The sequence below is a fragment of the Melanerpes formicivorus genome, unplaced genomic scaffold, assembly GCF_026170545.1.
Source record: "Melanerpes formicivorus ecotype bairdi unplaced genomic scaffold, bMelFor1.0.p_v2 SCAF_65, whole genome shotgun sequence".
NCBI lineage: Eukaryota > Metazoa > Chordata > Aves > Piciformes > Picidae > Melanerpes > Melanerpes formicivorus.
Genome location: NW_027142417.1, coordinates 2,167,991 through 2,191,832, shown reverse-complemented (window position 1 = coordinate 2,191,832; position 23,842 = coordinate 2,167,991). Strand labels below are relative to the sequence as shown.

The following is a 23,842-nucleotide window of genomic DNA, read 5'->3' as shown; positions in this document are numbered from 1 at the left end:
GTAGCAGAGCTGAAGGGCATCACTGTCCCAGCCCAGCATCGTTTACACCGAACGGGGCCAGGCTACCCCTGCGGGGCCACCGAGCCCCAGGTCCTCCCCTCCCCACAACCCCGATCTCCATCCCGGGACCTTTCCTCGGGATCGGAGCCTTTTTCCCGCAAGCCGGAGGCCGGGGCTCCCCCTCCGCCGGTGGGGGCGGGCGGGCGCGACCCTCCCCACGCCGGGCGCTCCCCGGGGAGGAGCCGGCCGGGTCGCAGCAGGCCCGCTCGCCAAGTCCAGCTCCGAGCAGCCAAACCCAGCCCCCTGGGCTCGGGGGTGGGCGGGGAGGACCGGTCGGTCGGCCGGCCGGGCTCTTCTGCAGCGGAGCGGGAGGGACGTGCGAAACTTTGCCGCGGCGGCCGCGGAGGCGAGAGCCGGCGGCATGGGCCCCGACACGCTGCAGCTCGGCACCTACGGCGGGGCGGCCGCTGCCGCGCTGCTGCTCTGGGCCGTCTGCCTGCTCTGCAGGAGGAAAAGGTAGGGGGTGGCGGCGATGGAGGGGGGCGGCGGGGGGCGGCCGCCGCATTCCTTCACGGCCGCGCCGGGGTAAGCCGATGCTGCGAGACGGCTGCTACGCATTGGGCCGCGCTTCCCTCCGCCCAGCCCCTCCGCGCCGGGCAGCCCTATCAGCGACCGCCGGCCCGGGGGCGGCGGGGGCCGGGATGGCGGCCCCGGGGCCCCGGCCGAGAGAGGGGGCGGTGGGGCCCGGGGCTGCGGGGGCGCCGCTTCCTCCCCTCTTTCCCCTCCCCTCTTTCCCCTCCCCTCTCCAGGTGCTGGGAGCACCCCCGGAGCCTGATCCCGTCCGTGGCGACGTGCGTGGAAGCCTGTCCTTCAAAGCGCGGGGTGCACGAAGCCCGTGGCGTGTCCCCGGCAGCTGAGCCTGGGAGTTTGTCACCCTTAGCCTTGCTAAGATATTCTTTTTTTTTAGTATTTTGCGCCGCATGTAGCGGAAAAAAAAAACCCAAACCCCAAGAGCCTGTTGTGACTTGACAACCTTCCTGCGCGGTCCAAGGTGCGCCGACCTTACCCATCAAGGCGAGGGGGACAAATGCTGCTGCTGCTGCTGGGTTGCAACATCGACCCTCCCGGGCTAGGTTTCTGTGTGATGAGCAGATTTAGCAGCCCCTGGAGCTGCAGTCGTGACCGTTGCAGTGACTTTTGTTGGTGTCTTACCTCTAGTTTCTTTCAATTAGATCATCTCAAGTTTCACAGAAGATGCTTTGTATTTTTGGGGTGCTTTCAGTAGCAGTTGTAGGGTCTTCGGGGGGCAAAAGGCAGTGTTAGGAACAGTGTGAGTTTCTCTACGTGTTGATGTTTCCCAGGTTATTTTTCACTTGTGTTGCCAAAACTTGATGCTTTTTCAGTGTCTGTTTCACAGCTGATGTCTCGGTGGAGGAGGAGTGACGAAGGGGAGGGATCAATATCCCCTGTTATTGTTTGCTTGGGTTTGTAATTTGCATAATGACATGCACAGCAAATAGTACATTTAATTCTAACCAGTAATTAGTTACTTTTCCTAATCATTAACAGTTAGTTTTGCGAGGTGTAGATGTACAAATGTTTCAGCAGGGGGTTGGACTCAGTGGTCTCCAGAAGTCCCTTCCAACCCCTAACCATTCTATGGAATGCAAAAAGAAATGGAAGCTGCAGTGATAGCCTCTAAAGCAAAAAGTCTGGTTGAGTTTAGACCAATAACCCTAACTTTGGGACCATCCATCGAATCAATCAATCAAACAGCAGAGAAGAACAGTCAAAATTTGATTCCAGAAGGCATCTGGACACTGATTGTAAACAGAGGTGGACTATTTCCAGGAGGTCTGGTTTGGAATCATTGTTCATGTGATTTTGAGTTGGAAAGCCCAACCCAGCCCTTCAGTGGAAGATGTCCATCCTGGTGTTGGAGCTGGGACGTCCCAGAAGACAAATTGCCTGACAGAGCAGCTTAGGATGTGGCTTCATGGTTTCAACTGGCCACTCCTTTTTGCTCACCCTGTTGGTTATCTGACCCCCATGAGGTGGTTCTGGGAGTGAAACGATTTCTTTTGAAAAATAAGCTTATTTTCCTGCAAGTTTAGCTCCTTCCAGGAGATCAGCACAGCAAACAAAAGCAAAGCAGTGAGGCCATGGTCAGGCCAAACGGGAGTGGGTGTCAGTTTAGGGCTTGAAGCTGTTCTGCTGGCTCAGGCAGGCTATCAAAGTGTGCCTGGCATTTGCAGAACGTGCAGTGGAGGTGTAAAAGGCTGAATTGTTTGAAAATGGAAATGCTTGTAAAGTTTTCACCCAGACAGGAGTCAGGAGAAAGGATCAAAGGGCCCATTTGGAGTTATTTTCATAACCCTCATGGCTGTACAGTTTTTTAAGTCAGCTCTTTACAGGCCAGAGCAAATTTGTTTGGACATCTGTGCCACAACAGAGTGATGTTATGCAGGAGAGCACAGCAAGAAGGCTGTCTTGCCCCCCCCAAAAACCCAAACTACTGTGTGATTAATAAACTGCTGCTTTAAGTCCTGTGCTGTTCCACTGAGAGGTGTGCAAGCCACTGGAAGGAAGAAGTGGAAACTCACATCAGCCTCTGGGGAGTAGAGCTCTCAGCACGAGGTGCTGGTGTGGAAGGGTTCTCCTGCTCCAGTAAAACGTGCAGTAAATGTGTGTTGGTGTGGGGGGTTTTTTAGCATAAAGGAAGAAAAGAAATTGTAGCTGCTCTTGAGAGTTGCCTGGCAGCAGCCTGGCTGCCTTCAGCAGCTGTTTGCATAGAATCATACAATCATAGAATTGTTTTGGTTAGAAAAGGCCTTTAAGGTCATCAAGTTCAGCCATCAATCCAGCACCACCACGGCCATCAAACCATGTCCCCAGGTGCCTTGCCCATAGGTTTCTGGAACACCTCCAGGGATGGTGACTCCACCACGTCCCTGGGCAGCCTGTGCCAATCCCTGACCACTCTGGCAGCAAAGAAACTGTTCCTAATCTCCAACTTAAACCTCCCCTGACACAATTCCAGGCCATTTCAGTTTTGAATCTGCAGCAGGGGAAGGTGGACAAAGGGTGCAGTGGATTGAAAAATGGACATAAACCTTAGCTGATGCTCCTCGGATATGGTGCAAGTTTGTGAGCTCCCCTGGTTTATCTGACTCTTATCTGTTTATCCACCCCCATGTGTCCTCTGCATGCCACATTCCCTTTCTTCTCTTTGAACTAATCAGCCCAGCAGTAGGTGAGGTTACTGGCCTTGGGAATCCACAAAAACCATTTGGCAACCTGTTGACACAGGGCCAGCAGGCAAATCACTGAGTCAATAAATGTCAAAGTCAAGGCTGTGACTCATCCCTCACTTGGGCCAAACCAGGGACAGCTGTGGTTTTGGAGAGCTCACCTGTGCTAGGAAGGACTTTGCTACTTCATCTGTGTGTGGACAGAAATGAAGGTGTTGTCCTGATGTTGGTTGGTTGCTCGCACCAGTGTGCCAATGCTGTGTCAGGGGATTGTTGTCTTTGAAGTACCACAAACAACTTGACCACAATAATCAAATGGAACATCTTAACCACAGCCACGTGTTGGTTGCACCAGGGCAGCAGCAGCAGTCAGATGTGTGTATGAATGAAGAGTTTAAGTAAATAAACACTTGCTGCTATGTGTTAACTCACACTCCAGAGCTGGATAGGTTTGTTTGACTGGGTGATGCCTCTGTCCTCTTCGACTGGAGCAAAGCACAACCACCTCCATGGCTCTGAAAGCACCACATCCAGGAGTGCACTGAGGGTTTGTATGTCCCAGAGAAGAAGATTCCCCAAATCCAGCCCTGTGTTCCTTAAACAGATCATAGACTCACAGAATGGTTTGTCATCTGGTCCAAACCCCTGCAGGCTCAGAGCCCCAGACAACCTAACCTGGGATGGTTCCAGGGCTGGGGCATCTCCCACCTCTCCGGGTGACCTGGGCCATCGTCTCACTACCCTCAGGCTGCAGATTTCTTCCTTCTGTCTAACTCAAATCTCCATCTTTTACTTTAAACCATCACCCCTTGTCCTGTCACAATAGGCCCTGCTAAAAAGTCTGTCCTCAGCTTTCTGATCATCCTCTTTAAGCACTGAAAGGCCACCAGAAGGTCTTCCTGGAGCCTTCTCATCTGCAGGCTGAACAGCCCCAACCCTCATCCTGTCCTTACTGCAGAGGGCTTCCAGCCTTCTGACCACTTTTGTGGCCTCTTCTGGCTCCTCTCTAACAGGTCCATGTGCTTCTTATGCTGAAGTCTCCAGCGCTGGATGGGGCAGGATTTCTCCTTTGTTTTGATGGGAGGAGCTTTGCTTCTTTTCAGGCTGAGTTATCCTTGCTGGAGAATAGGCTTTGTCAGGGTGGTGGATGGATTTTTGCTGTAGCTCTGTTGGTGTGATCTGGTGTTAGGAGGTTTCAGGGTGAGTTCAGCACAAGGTTTTCTTATGAAAGTATTTAGATTTATTCTTTGGAGGCAGCAAAGAGAGGAAAAGGAATTTCCTTGAGTATAAATGTTTATCATTTGAGTGCTGGTGGCAGTAATAACACAAAGGAAACTAATTGGAGGCTTTGCCAGGTTTTGTATCACAGATGGTGAAGAAACAGAAGTAGAACAAAAGTTTCCTTAATCACAGGCAAATTTTGAGTCAAACTTCAGTGTCAAATGAGGCTTGGTGCCTTCTGCATGCCACAGAAAGATCTTGCTGGTTAATGAAGAAAAGCCTGTCTGGGCTGTTTGCTGGGGAATGTGTTTTCTCCAGAGAGAGCTTCCTTTGTGCCTCCTCACAAAAGTATTTCTCCTATGGCATAGCCTGATGGCTTCCCAGCCTGGAGATTGTGCAGATTATTCTCTTTTGTCTCCATAAAATGTCTAAGTCAGTCCCAGCTTTATGGCTTTTGTGTTGTTTTCAAACTGCTTTCCCTCTAGCTGTGCACAGTCTCAGGGAGTGGGAGATGTCAGGCAAAGCCAGCTCCTGCTCAATTTCCAGCAGAGATTCTGCCCAAGTTAGGGAAGGGCCCTCCAGATCAACAGGGCTTGGCTCCTAGTGATGCATGTTCCACCTTTGCTTGCTCAAATTGGTGCTCAGCTTTGGGTTCTGGTGCTCAGCTTTGGGTTCTGGTGCTTATTGCATGTCCATGACTGAATGTAATCACCAATTGCAGGCAACAGTTTGTGGTCAAGGCTGGGATCCTCTGGGCCTCAGACCCTGCAAAAGAGGAAGAGGTTCAGGCTGACCACAAATTAAAGCCACCAGCTCTGAGGGTGGGGACAGGGGAGGGAAGCAGAACAAAGATTGTTGTGTCCATATTTATCCAGCTGAACTGTGTGTCCTGAGGTTTGCATTGCAGAGTTTGGCAGATAAAGAAGACACAGACCCAGCCTGGAGGGAGTTGAGCCATGGTTGGTTGATACAAGCAGTAGAGGTTTATGTCTGCCTGGAAGATTACCCCATGTCCTACATGAGCTACAGCAATGAGGGGATTGGTTAAAATCAGTGCTTCTGCAGCTCTTCAGGTTGGGGTTTTAGTTGCTATGAGTGGGCTTCACAGCCAAGGTTGCTTGTAAAGAAGTGATAGGATGAGAGGGAATGGACTGAAGCTTAAGGAGGACAGATTCTGATTGGAGATGGGGAAGAAATTCTTTAGACTGAGGGTGGTGAGACACTGGAACAGATTGCCCAGGGATGTTGTGGATGTCCCCTCCCTGGAGGGTTTCAAGGTGAGGTTGTGGCCTTGAGCAGCCTGGGAGGTGTCCCTGGCAATGCTGGGGGGTTGGACCTAGGTGATCTTCAAGGTTCCTTCCAACCCAAACCGTTCTATGAATCCATGTCATAATATCTGTTTTTCTGAGCAGTTTCTAATGCATCAGAAGATGATATTAACCCCCTTAAACAGTGTAATTGTAGGTTAAAGTCAACATCAGAACTATTACTTGATAAATGCCTCAGAAAAGGTTTTGGTCTGGCCTGAGTTACGGATGCAAAGCCTCCTTGAAGGCTCCTCCTTGTCTTTCAAATCTTTCTCTTTTGTTGCAGCCTCCAAAATACCTCCAATCTCCACAGTTGCATTCATCTCAGAGACTTTGCCAAAAATTGGCTCTCTTGAACCCAGATAGATATTGTTGAAAAGGATATAGATTTCATCTTTGCCTTCAAGAACATCTTATCCTTCTCTGTGACAAGCTGTGAGCTTGCTAACAGCTCTCTTACCAAGCGAATTGTAGTTCACAAGATGTCATCAGCCTGTCTTTTTTACCACTTCTGCTAATTTAGGCAATATGTTAAGGTAGTTTTCTGTTGGAGGGAACATCAGGAAGGACAGATAGAAGGATACCAGAAAAACTTAGCCTCTCCCTTCTTACCTTGGCTTCCTGCAGGGGCCTTTTCCTCCACCGTTTTGCTTGCAGTCGTGGGGAGTGGATGCATTTTCCTGACCTCCTTTTGTTTAATGTCATTGTCCACTCTTACTGCACTCTGAAAAGATTGGGGCTGAAGGCTGGAACTGTTTAAGGCAGAAAGGTGACAGTTCTGTTCCTTAAGTAGCCTTAACAAACCTTTCTCACCATCACACTTGGGGTTTCTGTCACCTCTTCACTGCTGGGCCAAGTTGTGGTGAAAGCTTTATTTCTCTGCGTGCTTCTCCTGGTAAGAGCTTAGTGAAGGTCCAAGAGAAGAAGATGGGCAAGAGGCAGGTCAAGATGGACAGGACTTGATTCACTGCCTTTGGGTTCTGGAGAGCAGTGAGGGTGTGGGTCCTGCACGACTGAATGTCTCAGGACAGGTTTTCCTTGTTGGTTTTCAGTGCTGCTTCTCAACCTCCTGATCTGTAGTCTGAGCATGATGTACATCGTGGGTTCTGCTTCCTACCAAGGCTTTGAAGATGACACTGAGGGTGACACCTCTTTGAGCAGATGAAGAACTTTCCCAATAATCTATGATTTACAGTGTTCTTTGCTTAAGGTACACTGCCACCTAGCAACAGTTTCCCTTCCCTCCCAGTTTTCTTGACCTACTTTGTCAGGGGTTGTTCAGCTTTAGTTTGGAGCTGGTCTGGTCTTGATTAGCATCCAGAGCCCATCACTAGATGCCACCCTGGTAAATATGTGTGTGTGTGTGTGTGGTGCTGGGGGTTGGAGATATTTTTAGTGGCAGTAAGAACTGCTAGCTTCAGGCTTCTCACTCAAATACAATGGTTTTTACTTCCACAGGGTTTTTCTCCTTCCACTGTTTCTGTGCAGTAATCCTTCTGTTTGATTTTATATTGCTTTGAAGTGCTTGGGTTTGCTTTCTTCTCTTCATTGTTCTTTGGTCTTCTCTTCATTATGCTCTGGAGGTATTGAAATTAAAGGGCAAGAATCAAAGGCAATTGCTTTCAGCTCTTCTTCTTATTCCTGTGCAATATGAAGCATGGAGCATCCATCTAGAGCACAGTACACAACTAGACAGAGTCCTGAGAGATTAACCCTGCTGCTTCTCCTCCAAGCTGAGAGTCCTAAAGGTAGGAATGAGGAAAACCCAAGCAAAAAAAATCCTGCTTCATTTTGTGTTTGCTGCTCTGTTTAGGTGAGGAAAAGATGCTGGTTATCAGAGCTTGGCTGGAACCTTGCACAGAGGAGCTGGTGTGAAGGAAAACACAAAGGCATGACCTTAACCCCGGTGTCCTCTTACAGGAGGTATTAACTGCTCCTGATGTTAACTGTCACCTGATGTTTTGTAATGGTTGATGATGTAACTATGGGGCCATATCATCAGGTGACCACAGGACAGGCTGGACTCCTGACCCACACAGCTACCTGGGCCCCCAACCCCCTGAGTGAGGAGAGACTTCAGTGGGATACAGGCGCTTGGGTGCTTCCCTAATCTCCCAGTCCTGCCTGTGGACTCCACCTCAGTTCCCCCCTCTAAATTGGATTTTACCTTGATTTACAGATAATAAATTTAGACTGGAGATTAGGAAGTCATTCTTGACAGTGGGGGTGGGGAGGCACTGGAACAGGTTGCCCAGGGAGGTTGTGGATGCCTCCTCCCTGGAGGTGTTCAAGGCAGGTTGTGGCCCTGAGCACCCTGGGCCGGCGGGAGGTGTCCCTGCCCATGGCCGGGGTTGGAGCTGGCTGATCTTTAAGGTCCCTTCCAACCCAAATCATTCTGTGAATCTATAATGCAGCTGAATGCCTCACATGGCACTTTGATAGTTGCCAGAGAAGATGGAACAAACTCTTCCACGGTCTAACCACTCAACATGTGCTGAGGAGCTGTTGCCTGCCCATTCCTTTTCTGCTGCCTGCTGAAGTACAAGCTCTAGTTCCTGTCTGAAGCCAGAACTGCCACATTTGATGGCAATATTCAGCTAAGCTGTTGGATCACGTCAGCTGCCTCAGTGTTTTGCTCAGCTATGAGAATTACCAGTCCCACATCCAACGGGCTGGGAGGTTTTCCAGTCGAGTATTTTGATTAAGAGGTTGGGCAGAGCTTGTTTTGGTGCAGCAGTAGAACTGTTCTCCACACTCCTCCTAGTCACATTTCACTTAGTGCAGAGTAATGCCAGGGAGTGGGGGAAAGAGGGAAGCTAAAAGAAACAGCATAAGTGCAGTGTTAATACACTCTCTGAAGTGAAGGCAAATCTCACAGTGGAGCTGGCAGCCTCCTTCTCTTTTATCCAAGTTTTGTAGAGCTCCTTGGTCGTGGAGCCAGGGTTGGAACTCGTTCTCCTGACTTCTAGTTCAGTGCTTTAACTTGCTGCCTTTCCTTTCCAGCACACTTAGCAGAGAGGACATTACAACTGTCTGGTGAACTTCAGCTCTTTGTTGTTTTTCCTGTCCAACCACGAGGCAGATTTTGGATTGTGATTGGAAACTTCAGCAAGGTTCCTTTTCTTCCCCCCCCCCCCCATGTACTGCTCCTTCCACAAGCCTGGGTGTAGGGTTTGAGGCTAATATCCATTTGCACGCCGTCTGGGAGGATTTTGGCTGACTGAGAGTCCCATAAAACAAAAGTTTCCTCTTTACAAACCACATGGAGCTTGGCTGTAGATATTCAGTTCCTTTCTCCACAAACTGTTTTTAATGCTGCCAGATTCTTCTGTTTCTTCTCCTTGTTTGGCACATGTCAGGGAAGGGAAAAAAAAAAGGAGGGGGGGAAAAAAAAGAGAGCTCTTGGCTCTGGTATAGAACATATCTTGTTTCCTCCTAACTGCTCCTACTTTCTATTCCTAATTCAAATCAGCAGAAAAAATGCTATGGTTGTGCTTCTCAGCATTTCATCTTGTGGTTTCCTAAGCAATATTCTAATGTTCTTCAGAAAAATCAAAATCTAAATCATGCTCCCTCATCCTGTAGGCATGGTGGCTTTGAAGAGGTTCAGGCTGACCTTATTGTGGCCTTCCAGTGTCTGAGGTGGGCTCCAAGAAAGCTGGGGAGGGACTTTTGAGGGTGTCAGGGAGTGATAGGAGTGGGGAGAATGGAGTAAAGCTAGAAATGGGGAGATTCAAATTGGGTGTGAGAAGTTCTTCCCCATGGGGATGGTGAGAGACTGGCACAGGTTGCCCAGGGAGGTGGTGGAAGCCTCCTGCCTGGAGGTTTTGAAGGCCAGGCTGGATGTGGCTGTGAGCAACCTGCTGCAGTGTGAGGTGTCCCTGCCCATGGCAGGGGGTTGGAACTGGATGATCCTTGGGGTCTCTTCCAACCCTGACAATTCTATGATTGCAAATGGATGCTTCCCTCTTCCTTTAGGAGATGGCCTCAAGTTGCATGAGAAGAGGTTTAGGTTGGACATGAAGAACAGTTTCTTCCCTGAAAGGGTTGTCAAGGCCTGGCCCAGGCTGCCCAAGGTAGTGATGGAATCCCCAAGCCCGGAGGGGTTTCAAAGCCATGTAGAGGCAGTGCTGAAGGGGTTGGTGGTGTGGCAGTGCTGGGTTAATGGACTTGATCTTAAGGGTCTGTTCCATCCAAAGCCAGTCTATGATCCTGTAATTCTAACTCTCTCCAGCTGGTTTTCCAGCACAGGAAGCCTTGGGAATCGCATTTGGGAAGCTGCTCTAAAACCTGCTCCAAGAGTAGATTGATGACAAGGTATCATTTTTCCTTCAGCTGTTGAGGAACTGCTCTGTGATATTTACTCATCTCAGGCTTGCACTTCATGGAGAGGCAGCAGAAGCCTCCCTGGAAGGTTTCTCTTGATTCAGTAGGTAGCAGTATCAGCAGCACATTGCCAGTGGACTTTGTGTTTCTTCCTTATTCCTTCCTAAACATGTTGTGACTCTGTTGGATGGGATTTATTTTTCTTTCCTCAGGTTTTCTAGCAATTTTCAGACGTTTGGGTTCATCTTCAGTGCAAGAACTCTTCCGCTTATGTAGCAAATTCCCAAGCCCTACAGCTGAGGGTGAGGCGAGCTGCCAGAGCACGCCCTGCAACGCTCTCATGTGTGATTCCTATTGAAAAAGGAGCAGCTGCAGGAGAAGTGAAAATGTCTCTCAGTTCAGGAGTCATCCAACAACCAACTGTAAGACACAAAAACCTCACAGCATTGATATTAAGGGAGGGAAAATGAAAGAACTGGGAGGAAAGCCTTGTAGGTGGTGCTCTGTTAAACCTCAACCACACAGAGCCACAGAATCGTTTAGGATCATGGAACCATAGAACTGTTTGGGTTGGGAAAGGCCAAACATGGCCATGGAGTCCAACCATCAACACTACCATGGCCATTAAGCCGTGGCCCCAAGTGCCATGGCCACAGGTTTCTTGAACACCTTGATCCAGTTGAAGGTAAGGAGGGACTGCAGCATAGTTCAAGGGCTGTTGAGCCTGGAGAAGAGCAGCCCCAGAAGGCATCTGATCAATGCTCAGCAAGAGCTAAAAGGTGAGGGGCAAGAGGCTGGGGCCAGACCTTTGTCAATGGTGCCCAGTAACAGGACAAGGGGCAGCAGGCACAAACTGGAGTCCAGGAGGTTCCACCTGAGCAGGATGAGAAATTTCTTTGGTGTGAGGGTGCTGGAGCCCTGGAGCAGGCTGCCCAGAGAGGTTCCCTTCATCTCTGTGATTCTGTCATTGCCCTGCCACCAGCCTAATCTTCTTGACTGGCTGAGCAAACTGATTTTCAACAGAGCAAAAAATTAGTGCATTTAAATCTTGTTTTTTTCCTGGCAGTTTCTCTCTCATTCAGCCCAACCTTTTCCTTCTTTATCTTAAGTCCCTTTTGTGTTTTGGTTTGGTTTGTGGGGGTTGTTTTTTTGCCTCTCTGCTTATCTTCCTCCCTCTAAAATATCTACCACAGCTGGTGGTTTGTGACCTTTGGGTCTCTAATTCTCCTAATCTCATGTTAAAGCAGCTAAGGAGTGATAACAGAGCCTTATCAGCCTTTGTGTTATCATGCTGTTTGACATGACTTTTTGGCCTGCCTTCAGACATTTGAGGTCTTTTCCACTCATTTCAGCAAGCCCAGGATTTCACTCCAGGTACTTGCTCGCGTTAAGCTCCTGTGGTGGCTGCAGCTTTATCCCCCAGCCAGATGAAATGATGTCTTCTCCAAGTGGTGGATGGAAATGCAGCTTTTGGTTTGGTTTTGTGGTTCAGAGCACATCAGCAAGGACTTAAATAGTTTTGCAGGAAGGAAAACGTGTTCAAAATCACAGCAGGCTGATTAGTCAGAGTTCAGACTGGAGCTGGGATCCACACTTGGGACTGCTGCTCTGGGTCATCTCCTGTGTTTCTCTGCTTTGCATGTGAAAGCATTTGGCATGGGTCTCTCCTCAGAAAGATGAGCCAGTTCCTCACCCTCAGAGCAGTGCCAGGAGTGCTGCAAGAATCCAGCCTGGGGTTCGTGTCCTTTGCACCACTGATGGACCTCACTGACCTCACTCAGGCCTCCCATGTCCAGCAGAGATTCAGATGATGTGCAGGATCTCTGTCTCCTTGCTCACCAAGGAGCATCCTATTATATAAGGAAGCTCAGTCCATTATTTTTTTTCCTCAGTGACTCTGAAGTTTCCTGGGCAGAACTCATGGACAGTTCTGTAGCATCACTTGGATTTTCTCATGGATGAGGAGCAAAGGCTCTCTTCTCACCAGGTGTCCTGGTTTAGGTGGGACAGAACCACAGGCCAGCTGCAAACCCTTAGCAGATTGGAGTCAGCAGAGCTGAACTGGCTCCAGTTGAATCCCATCCCATAATCATCACTCTCAGTATAAAGGGAGGAGTTTGCCAAGCATGTGGTTTATTTTCCTTGGGCTCCTGCTCCTGTTTGAGCTTCTCCTGACCCTGCTCTCTGTTCCCAAGGGCTCCTCTCCTCTCCTCTATGTGACCGCTGCACACTTGCTGGGTGAGTTTAACTCGTTCTGATTCATGCTGGCGTTGGGCTGAGTTTGGTTGGTTCATTCAGCCCATTCTCCTTCCAGCCTGTGGGCTTCCTCTCCTGTTCTTGCTCCTCTGCTGGGGAAGAGTCAGGGAGTGATGGAGCAGCTGCTCTGTCAGCCTGGATGTGGACCAAATGTAGACCCCAGCAGTAACAGAGCATGGCTGATGTAGAATTGAGAACAGAGCTGAGTTCTTGGCTTATTGAAAGTGATGACTGCAACAATTAATACACTTCTCAAGTCAGGAGGAGCACAGAACAAAGGCAGCCAGGCAACTTGTTTGTGCTTCCCCTGAACGTCCTCTGCCTCACCAGAGCCTGACCAACAGAACCTGACCAAACAGAGCCCAACACTATGAGAAGCTGCTAAGTTTTGTAGAGTTGTAGTGGGGCTTTTGTTGTTGTTTTTGCTGCACAAAAGTCAGAGGCATTGGTGGTGGTGTCTTGGTGGCTGAGGTTTTTTTCCCCACCTGCTGCTTCTGCCACTTTTGTGACGTTGGGAACATGATGTGGTGTAAAAGGCATCTGTAACCTCAAGGAAGAGATGTTTTCTACATCATCCCCTGGTTGCATTTGATGGATACCTTCTAGGAAATGTCTTTGGGGGTTGTTCTTTTTCCCTTTCTTGTAGATATATTTATCCTTTTCCCAGCGTAGAGAGAGTGCTGCGACGTGTTCTGTGCTGAAATGTCAGCCCTGCGCTGTTGTGTAGGTGGCAGTTTGTATTCTTACACAGTTTTCCAAACCTGAATAATCAGTGATGTGCATGGCTTTGCCAGGGAAAACAAATGGCTGTGTCATTTGGATTTTGTTACAGCAAGAAAATGTAACCTATACAAGCTAATTAGCATTCTTCCAGAAGGGGCTGCTTCAGCTGTAACGTCTTTGTTTCTGTCTTTTCAGCTTTGTCAGAAGTTGGAGGAGGGGAGTGGGCCCACAGAAGAGCCATGAGATTGGGCAGGGGGCTGGAGCACCTCTGCTGTGAGGACGGACTGAGAGAGCTGGAGTGGTTCAGCCTGGAGAGGAGGAGACTCCTGGGGGGGACCTTAGAGCTGCCTTCCAGTACCTGAAGGGATCCTTCAGGAAGGCTGCAGAGGGACTTTTCATCAGGGTGTCTAGGGACAGGGCAAGGGGAATGGTTTGGAGCTGAGGAAGAAGCTCCTCAGAGTGAGGCTGGTGAGACTCTGGCACAGGCTGCCCAGGGAGGCTGTGGCTGCCTCCTCCCTGGGGGTGTTCAAGGCCAGGCTGGATGAGTCCTTGAGCAGCTGAGTCTGGTTGAGAGGTGTCCCTGCTCATGGCAGGGGAGGTTGGAGGAGATGAGCTCTGAGGTCCCTTCCACCCTGAGCCATTCTGTGCTGCATCCAGCTCAAGCTGTCTCTGAGGGGCTGCGTTTCCCTTGGTGTGCAATCATTGTGCTTCGCTGGTGTGGCTGTTCTGTGTCTCGGCGTGAGCACAAAGCCCACAGCTTCCCCAGCCAGCCCCTGCTGCAAGGAGCGTTACAGAAATGTGCAGTAGTGGCTTTTCTGCTTCTATAGAAGTGTAACATTTATTTTTATCTACCTATATATATATATAATATTTAAAACCAGTCCTTTCTCCCTTGTCAGTGTGCTGTGCCATATGGTGCCGAGCAACATGCCAGATGATAAAAATATTCCTAGAACATATGATATCATCAGTCAATTCAAGAGGGGTGAAACTTCTTGACCAAAGCCTTTGTGGCTTTGCTGCATTTGCCTAGGTGTAAAGGCAGTGGATTTGTTGAGTTGAAGCGTGGCCAAGAGGTCTCCTGCCTCGTGTATTGCTCGGCAGTAACCAGCCCCCAGCACTCTGCTTGCTGAAATGAAAGCTGGTTTGAAGCTGAAGAGATTTCAGTTTGAACAAAGGAATTCGTGGCAAAGCAGCAGTTCTTTTCATGGCAAGAAATGATTCAGCTTCCTCCTTTCCATATAGATTGCTGATAGCTGCTCTGGTGTTGGACCTGTGCCACGAGGAATGGCATCCCTCCATCTCTTCTCCACTTGCAAAGAGGAGAGGATTGTAGTGCTTGGTCAGAGGATGTTCTTGTGCAGTGCAGGCAGCTATCTGTACATGCTTGGGAAAAGACCCTGTGTGGCCAGAGTGGGGGAAAAGCCACTAGGAAGTGTTCTGGTCTGCAGCAGAGGAATTTCAGTCACACTGAGTTTCTCTCATTTTGTTTGGAGGGTGTTGCTTGCTTCTGTGTACCAAATACCAAGGAAAAAACTTCCAGCTGAAGTGTTTGCTGTTGAGGGGCTGACTTGTGGTCAAGTGGCCTGCTCTGCTCTTCTGAAAGTCTCACCAGGATGCTGCAAAGCAAGGGGAGGTGGTGTGAGCTGGAGGGACAAGGCTGCAGAAGTGGCCTTTGCAGTGGGGTTAGCAACAGGCACTGTAAATAGCAAACCTGCACACCAGAAGTGCCTGCAAAGATCCAGCCTGAGCTGGCTGGAGGTGTCCCTGCTGACTGCAGGGAGGTTGGACAAGATGACCTTTGAGAGTCCCTTTCAACCTGATGCAGTCTATGAGAGCTGATGTCTGTAGCTGCTGCCAGTTCTCTGTTCAGTTGTGTCCTTGTCATGGGAGGAGAAGAGGAGCCTCAGCCTCTGGCAAGTGTTCAGTAATAAACTGCAGAGCACAGGTTAGCAGTCCTTATTTAACCAGTTGTCTGGTGGCTTTTGACAGCACCTGACTCTTCCCTAGGATCTCCACTCACCAACCCAAACACTTCCTCACTGTGCAAGACTCTTGTCTTGGTGTGAAGGTGAAAAGGGACATCACCTCCCTGGTGTCTGCAGGAGAGTGCTCTCTGCTGCTCTGGACAGGGCTCCTCCAGCTCTTGCTCTCACTCTCTGCTGCTCTGGACAGGGCTCCTCCAGCTCTTGCTCTCACTCTCTGCTGCTCTGGACAGGGCTCCTCCAGCTCTTGCTCTCTCTCTGCTGCTCTGGACAGGGCTCCTCCAGCTCTTGCTCTCACTCTCTGCTGCTCTGGACAGGGCTCCTCCAGCTCTTGCTGGCTCTCTCTGCTGCTCTGGACAGGGCTCCTCCAGCTCTTGCTCTCACTCTCTGCTGCTCTGGACAGGGCTCCTCCAGCTCTTGCTGGCTCTCTCTGCTGCTCTGGACAGGGCTCCTCCAGCTCTTGCTCTCACTCTCTCTGTGCTGCTCTGGACAGGGCTCCTCCAGCTCTTGCTCTCACTCTCTCTGTGCTGCTCTGGACAGGGCTCCTCCAGCTCTTGCTCTCACTCTCTCTGCTGCTCTGGACAGGGCTCCTCCAGCTCTTGCTGGCTCTCTCTGTGCTGCTCTGGACAGGGCTCCTCCAGCTCTTGCTGGCTCTCTCTGTGCTGCTCTGGACAGGGCTCCTCCAGCTCTTGCTGGCTCTCTCTGTGCTGCTCTGGACAGGGCTCCTCCAGCTCTTGCTGGCTCTCTCTGTGCTGCTCTGGACAGGGCTCCTCCAGCTCTTGCTGGCTCTTTCTGTGCTGCTCTGGACAGGGCTCCTCCAGCTCTTGCTGGCTCTCTCTGTGCTGCTCTGGACAGGGCTCCTCCAGCTCTTGCTGGCTCTCTCTGTGCTGCTCTGGACAGGGCTCCTCCAGCTCTTGCTGGCTCTTTCTGTGCTGCTCTGGACAGGGCTCCAAGCAACCTCCTGCCTATCCATGGCTCTCTGAATTAGGGGAACCTCAAAAGTGTACTCCAGTCCTACTGTGAAAATCAACAGCCTGGTTTTAAATTAGTAGGAAGAGTAATTTCCTCTTGCAGTACCAATATTTCCTTCAAGTGAGAGGACAAGGTTTAAATATAGCCTAAACCTTCCCCTAGTGTGTGGTGGTTCTTGGAGGGCTGTGTTTGCTGTGTTTATTTGCCTCAGGGGTAACACTTTTTTTCTGTACATTGTGAGGCTCAATAGTCTGGCAGCAGCAGCACTCAGAGCTGCTTGTCTTGATACTGTGCATCTGTCTCTGTTGTGATGGTATCTCTAGCAAAGTTGAGAGGAGGGAAGGAGACAGTGAAGTTCTCTGGGTGCTGTTTTGTCACTGTTGCTGTAGTTGGACTTTCCAAAAGGTCTTCAGTCTAAGGCAGAACCTTTTTTCCCCCCTGGTTATTCTTAAGGAAAGAGTGATGGGGAAAAAAAATAGCCAAAGGAAATGTAGCTGGGAGCACTGGGAGGGCTCAGGTCCCTCAGCTGCTCCCCACCAGCCCTCTTCTCCAAACTCTTCACCAGCCCTATTGCCCTTGTCTGGATGTGTTCCAGCCCCTCAGTGCCCTTGGAGTAAGGGGCCCAAAACTGACCCCAGGATTTGAGCTGTGGCCTCCCCAGTGGCAAGCAGAGGCAAGCAGTCAAGTTCAGAGCAGGAAGAAGCATTTCAGAGCTCTCATGAGTCTCAAACCTCCAACAACATTCTCCTTCACTCCTGCTGTGCTCTCCCAACCCCTACAGCAAGTCCTGTGTGCTGCTCAGCCCCAGGCTCCAAGGATAAGATCTCCACTGAGCTCAACTCTTGCTCCTTATGCTTTGAAGCAGCTTGTGTCCTTGGATTTGCTGGAAGAGGAACATTTCCTTTGTCCCTTTTACTCCTTAGCATGGGTTATGTTTGCTTGTGGTGATAATACTGATGCAGGCCACCTCCCTGAAGGTCCCTTTGACTGCATGCACGCTTTGGGGCCCCTCCAAAGGATGGCTCATCTCCTTTCCAGTGAGGCTAAACCAGGCCAGACAAACTGCAGCTCAAAAGGAGCTGTGTCCTCATGTGTCTCACATACAGCTGGCCAGGACTTTGGGTTGGGTTGGGTTTTTTTTTCCTCTTGCTGCTCTTAAAAGCTGTTCATTGTGGTGGGACATGTGCAGAGTTCCCCAGTGTATTCCAGACCCCCTGGGAATTTGGTAGCCAGTGGGTTTTGCACACACACTTCTATTTTCCTCAGCTCTCCTGAGGATAAAACTCATTCTGTGTGACTGTCCAAAGTACAATTGCTGCTTGATTTGTAACAGCTGCTGCAAAAAAGGAGTCTCTGCCATTAACAATTCTGGGCAGGCTGTCAGATTCTCTTTGACTCTGGGTTACTCCACTCTCTCCCTGGTGTTCTCAGGAGACCAGGACATTCACACAAACCAAACAGCCCAGAACATGTAAACAAACAAAAAGAACCACCACCCAACAAAACACCAAAGCCACCAAGGAGTTTTGGATAGGTGTCACCTGTTGAGCAAAGTGACAGGCTTTGAGCTTTGGGGGAATGCAACAAGTAGGGGAAGACTGGAAATGAAGTTTGGAGGTGTTGTGAGTGCCATGGGTCAGGGAAGGAGTGGCTTGGTGCTCCCTCAGCTCTCTCCTGAAGATGCCATCTGTGGGCTGCAGTCCCTTGGTGAGCAGTAGAGGGCTTCCTGCCCTGGCTGCTCCTCCCCACAGCTGCCACCTCTGCCTTGCTGCCCCCCAAGGTGTGGCACAAGCTGTGGCAGTGCCCTTGGTGTGCCCAGGAGCAAGTCTGAGGCAGAGGCTTTGTGCAGCCCAGCCCTTGGCAGGAGCTGTCCCCATCAGCTTCTGCCTGCTAGCAGCAGCCCCTGGCTGAGCCAAGCTGCCCTGAACTTCAGAGAGTGCCTCAGTGAGCAGAGGCTGAGCTGGGGAGGGACAGCAGTGAGCAGGAGCAGGGCTGGGCTGGCTCCCAGCAGGACTCTGGGAAAGTTCAAATGAGGAAAGACAATAAATGGAAGTGCTGGTGCAAATATTGCTTGAAAAAGACTTTCTTAGCTGGTCAGTAGAGGGCAGGCAGATTTTATTTCTGAGGAACCTTTGCCCGTGGCTGCGTGGGGAGTGTTTGCTCGCTCCTCGCCTCCGAGGAGTGCAAGTCTACTTTTGTCACGTTACAGGGAGTATAAATCAGCAGTAATAATTTAAAAAGACATTGTCAACCCCTTTGAGGAGGTAAATGTCCATTTGAAAGCAATTGGGAGATATGAGTTATGACTACAGGCATTTAATTTCTGTGTTTGGATTGTAAAAACCGCGGCATAAACGCCCTGAAATATTGCTGCAGCCCAGCGCTGGGGAAGAATCATTTCGGTGCTGAATCCTGTGCAAACGCTGTAGTTCTCTCTGATGTGAGCTACTATATCACTAATGGGGTGGAAACACTCTGGAAAGTCAGGATTGTTTAAATCATCAGCCCCCTAACAGAGATTCCTCTCGAAGATCTGAGCAGCCAAGCGACGTTCCAGCTAAAGGAGCAATGCCTCTTTTAATTCCTACCTGCCTCCCCCTGTAATTGAAACACTGTTTGTATTTCAGCTGGACAGAATACCTAACAGCTTCTGAATACAGGGGAAAATCAGTGTCATATCTCATTAGCTCCACAGGGGGGGAAAAAAAATGGGAGTGGATTTAAAGGAGCATTTCTTCTGAATGAGCCTCCTCTTCTCCACATGAATTTCAGCCCAGGAACAGGATGGAGCTGGAACCTTCCTGGGAAATCCAGCAGTAGAAACACAGCTCCCAAACTGTGGTAGAAAAAGGCTTGTTATGAGCTGGGCTGCTCTTACAGCAGCCACATGGATGTTTTGATCATTCCCTCTTTAAGGCTGGAAGTTCTTGTGAACGCATCTGGGAGCCCTTATTCACCTGCAGGATCAAATGTCTGAGATTCATGGAATGCTTTGGGTTGGAAGGGACCTTAAAGATTCCAGCCCCTCCTGCCATGGGCAGGGACACCTCCCACCAGCCCAGCTTGCTCAAGGCCTCATCTCATCTGGCCTTGAGCACCTCTAGGGAGAGGGCATCCACAACCTCCCTGGGCAACCTGTGCCAGTGTCTCCCCACCCTCACTGGAAAGAATTCCTTCCTAATGTCCAGTCTGAATCTGCCCTCCTCAAGCTTCAATCCATTCCCTCTCATCCTGCCACCACAACAACCCCTTGTAAAAAGTCCCTTCCCAGTTTTTCTGTAGCCCTTTCAGGTACTGGAAGGCCACACACAAGCAGCAGTAACACCAGACAAGGCTTATGTCATCTCCCAGTTCCCTTTTTTCCCCCTGATGAGGCTGATGTTCACATGGACACCTTTAATTAGGAACAAAATGGTCCTGAGATTTGTCCCAAAACATGCAGTTTGTGTGCTCTTTGTCATCTCTGGATCCATCCAGAGAAAGCCTTCATTACCTTCCATTGCTCTTCCAGCCTGAAGTGAATGATGACTTGATCTTAAAGGTCTTTTCCAGCTGCCACTATCCTATGAATGCTCAGATGTTGACCATCAACTCAAGGCCAGGTTGGATGAGGTCTTCGGCAACCTGGTCTAGTGGAGGGTGTCCCTGCCCATGGCAGGGGGCTTGGAACTGGATGACCTTTAAGGTCCCTTCCATCTCCAACCAGTCTGTGAATATTAACTTTAACCTCATAGGCTTTGGACTTCTTAGTTTGGGTTCTACATTGCCTTCACTACCAGCATGGCTTAGACGTGGGTGAGGTACAGAGGTCCCCAAATCAGACTTGCAGCTAAAAATGAAGGCAATTTTGTGTGGTTTCTGTCATTCTTGTTCCACTGATGTGGCCTCACGGGCAAGGAGCTGAATTTTCATACCACTCCTGCCTTCCAGATGGCCTCTGGGATTAGTTTCAATTGATTTATTTTTTTTGTGGTAGAAATTGCTGGACCTCCATCCTTTGGTTCAATCCAGCTAGATACCAAGATGATGAATCTCTGTAAGAAATGAAAGCTGATTGAAGAGATGCAAATGTTAGAACCTCCAAATGATTTCAATCAAAATTGGACTTGCTATCCTGTGGGTACATGTTACTAAATTAACTGCAATTTCATCTCCTTGGATCTCTGGTGTAGTCATCGAGGCAGATGGAGGGACTGGCCATATGTAGCCTGTATCATACACACAACTTACAGGATATGCTTTATTCTAATCTTGCACTTAACCCCTGAATGATCTGGGATTTATGATGGTGTCCATGAAATACTGAGGATAGAAACTTGTCAAGGGTCAGGGTTGGGCTGGCCAGCAGGTGAGTGCCAGAGGCTCTCCATGAACCCCTCTGCATGATCAAAAGGAAGAAGGGAGAGAGGCTGATGGGGTGGGAAGGAAACTAACCCAGCTGGGATGGACAGAAGAACAATGCCATGGAATAGAGACACAGAGACACAAACCAATAAGGAACCCAAGACCTGATGGCAATGAGGACACCATTGGCACCACTGCTGCTGGAGGCAGGCACTGGGCAAGCCCCAGACTGGACTCCATGGCAGATGGGAACTGGATTCAGGAGCACAGGGATCAGGATGGAAGGCAGAAGGGACAGAGTCCTCCTGGGACATCAGCCAGGGAAAAAGAGGCTTGACCCTGGCAATCCCTCAGCTCTCTCCTGAAGATGCCATCCATGGGCTGCAATCCCTTGGTGGGCACTTGAGGGTCTCCTGTCCTGGCTGCTCCTCCCCACAGCTGCCACCTCTGCCTTTTAGTCATGAGCCCTTGGCAGGAGCTGTCCCCATCAGCTTCTGCCTGCTAGCAGCAGCCCCTGGCTGAGCAAAGCTGCCCTGAACTTCAGTGAGCAGAGGCTGAGCTGGGAAGGGACAGCAGTGATCAGGAGCAGGGCTGAGCTGGCTCACAGCAGGACAGAACTGAACTTGCTGCTTTTAATGCTTTAGGGTGAGTGGATTTCAGAGCTCTGAGATTGGACAGAAGAATCAAAGCCTTTGTGTGTTGTTCTGTTACAGTGATGACTCTGCAGCAGAATATTTGTGGCTGTGCAGGTCATAAAAGAGATTTCTGTTGAGAACGCAACAACTTTGGTCAAGCCAACAAATAACTTTGAGTTGTAATGCAGAAACATTCCAAAAGGAGTTTCTGCCTTGCAGATCTCTGCCTTTGAGTGGAGCTGGTGAAACTGCTGCAGTGGCAGTGTCAGGATTGCTTGCACTGACAGCATCAGCCCCAGCCCAGCTCATTCCATAAAAAAGAGCCAGTGCTTTGTGGGGAAATGTCTCTGTTTTGATGCTCTCTTGCCAGTTTCAGTAACTTTGCTGCTATATTTTCATCCTTAATAGCTTCTCTCTCTGCAGGGCTGTCAGGAAAGCAGGGGAAAGCCCAGTTATGGAACAGGCTTTAAGCAATATGATCATAGAACCATCAACCTAACACCACCACGGGCATTAAACCAACTTCTGTGATTTTTCTCACCCAGATTCTATTTTCACCAATCAGAGCATCAAATTCTGATATTGGCATCCCTTATGAATGCAGACCTTGCACTTAACATCAGAGAATCCCAGCATGGTCAGGGGTGGAAGGGGTCTCTGGAGATCATCTGGTCCAACCCCCCTGCTAAAGCAGGGCACCCACAGCAGCTTGCCCAGGAGCACAGTGTCCAGGCAGGTTTAGGGTCTCTCCAGTGAGAGACCTCTTTGTGGTGCTTAATCTTCTCCACCTTGTCTTCAGAGCTGCTGAAATGGCTCTTTCCTTGGGCCTTCTTGTGCTCTTTCATTTTGATCTGCAATGTCCCTGAGGCAAAGCTGTAGGAAACATGAATGGAGGGTGAATGGAGGTGACCCAGATGCAGCTGCAAGACAATGGCCAACACTTAGTTCAACACCTGTGTGGTTGAGACTTAGAATGGAACTAAGAACTAGTTCCTGTTCAGTAGGACACAAAGGGTGAGAGCTGGGTCTGTGGAGACCAATGGAATGTGTTGGAGACTGAGGTGGGTAAAGAAAAGGAGCAAGGGGGAAGCTTAAGAAGTGAGAGAAAGGAGGAGTAATCCCTTTAGGCACTGGCACAGGCTGCCCAGGGCAGTGGTGGAGTCACCATCCCTGGAGGTGTTTGAAAGACCTTTGGATGTGGAGCTTAGGGACAGGGTCCCAGAGCTGTGCACAGGGGGATGTTAGGTTATAGTTGGACTCAATGATCTATTCCAACCAGGCCATTCTGTGACTCTTTCTTTGTGTGTGTGTGTCTCACACAAAACTTGTGCCTGAGGAAGTGCTCACTTGAAACACAAGCAGAATCAGAGGAAGGCTGACCAGGGAAACATTAAACTCTTCCCTTTGTTTTAGTTCCAGTTTTTCTCTTTGGCAACAGAATGCTCCCAGATTGCTGCTTTTAAAAATTATTATTATTCTTCTGGCTAACAATCTTCTGATTTCCTAACTCCTTGTTCTCTAAACTGAGATTTGAGACTTTCCCACCATAGTTGTTGTTGTTTTGTTGTTGCACTACCAGTCCAAATGTCAAATGAGGTCAGGAGCTTTCTGGCTGAGAGGCTATGAAAACAAAGATGATAAATTCTGTGTCCTCAGGCCTGGTTCAAAGGCTGTTACAAGCAGCATGAGGAGTCCTGTTCATGGAAATCAGTGGGTAACATTTAAACTGTGCTGGAGGACAAAGTATAGAGCTCCATACTGCAATACCCTCTGAGGAGAAACTGGGAATCCAACTCTGGACATCTGGGATGATTCATCCCAAGGTTCAAACCCAAAGTTAGGAGTATGATGTTTTTATTGGCCCTGAAGCTTGAGACAGGCATTAGCTCAATGGTTCTTGTGGTGGAGTGATGTGTGTAGCTATGGTGGTTAAGTACAAGATGATCCTACCCTAGGAGGTGGCCAGGTGCTCTTGGTTTGACAGTGCTTAACTCCAAGATGATCTGCTCTAGGTGGTGGCCAGGTTTTGCTGATCTGATCCTAAAGCATGAGCTAAACCAGAAGCAGCCTGGCAGGGCTTGAAGAGTCAGGTTTAGGACTTGTCTACTCCTTTTCTCTTTCATTTTAACCTCTTTTCCACTTGCCAAGTTCAGTTTGGTCCTGGTGTGATCCCCCTGAGAGAGGTTAGAACACTTCATAAGCACCTAGATAATAACCAGGTGATAAAAAAACCAGCCAGCATGAATTTGTCAAGGCCAAAGTGTGTCAAACCAATCTCATTTCCTCTTCTGACAAGGTAGCTGGCCTCGTGGATAACAGAGAAGTAGGAGATGTGATGTATCTTGACTTCAGTGAGGCTTTTGACACTGTCCAACATGACATTCTTAGAAGCAAGCTTGAAAAATATGGCCTAGATGAAACTGCCATAAGTGGCTGCAAAGCACTGGGGGGGAGGAAGAAGTCTTCTCAAAGAGGAACTCTTGGTGCTCCTCTTCCCAGCTGCAGCAGGGGCAGCTCACCTGTGTCACTGCCTGGCCTCTTCCATGGCAAGTTTTTGCTCTCTAATCCATCATTTCAAATGCTCATGAGAAAATCAAGGCTCTCTTTGACAGGGACAGGGGCTTGGGGAGGAGGTTTGCAACACTGGAGGAATGGATCAGTTCAGGAGCAGCTGACTTAAGGCAGGGGGGAAACAGTGATCCCTAAATAAATACTGAGTTTGGTAGTTCATGCAATTCCTGATGTTGTTTTACCTCATAGTGATGGCAACCACAGGGCTGATGTGGCTGTCAATGCTAAATGATGTGGCTGTCAATGCCAAA

The 23,842-nt window shown here is 49.5% G+C and overlaps 1 protein-coding gene across 2 annotated transcripts in view; it reads left to right on the top strand.

The window, feature by feature from the left end:
• The first annotated feature begins 306 nt into the window (after positions 1-306).
• Positions 307-23,842, top strand: part of CYP7B1 (cytochrome P450 family 7 subfamily B member 1) — a 94,165-nt gene continuing 70,629 nt past the window's right edge. Inside the window, exon 1 of one of the 2 annotated variants that reach the window (XM_068162480.1) lies at positions 307-516. In XM_068162480.1, coding sequence (XP_068018581.1) covers positions 422-516 — 95 coding nt within the window. In that variant the 5' untranslated portion in view covers positions 307-421. The remainder of the gene's footprint in view (positions 517-23,842) is intronic. The other variant, XM_068162479.1, reaches the window with a different exon arrangement.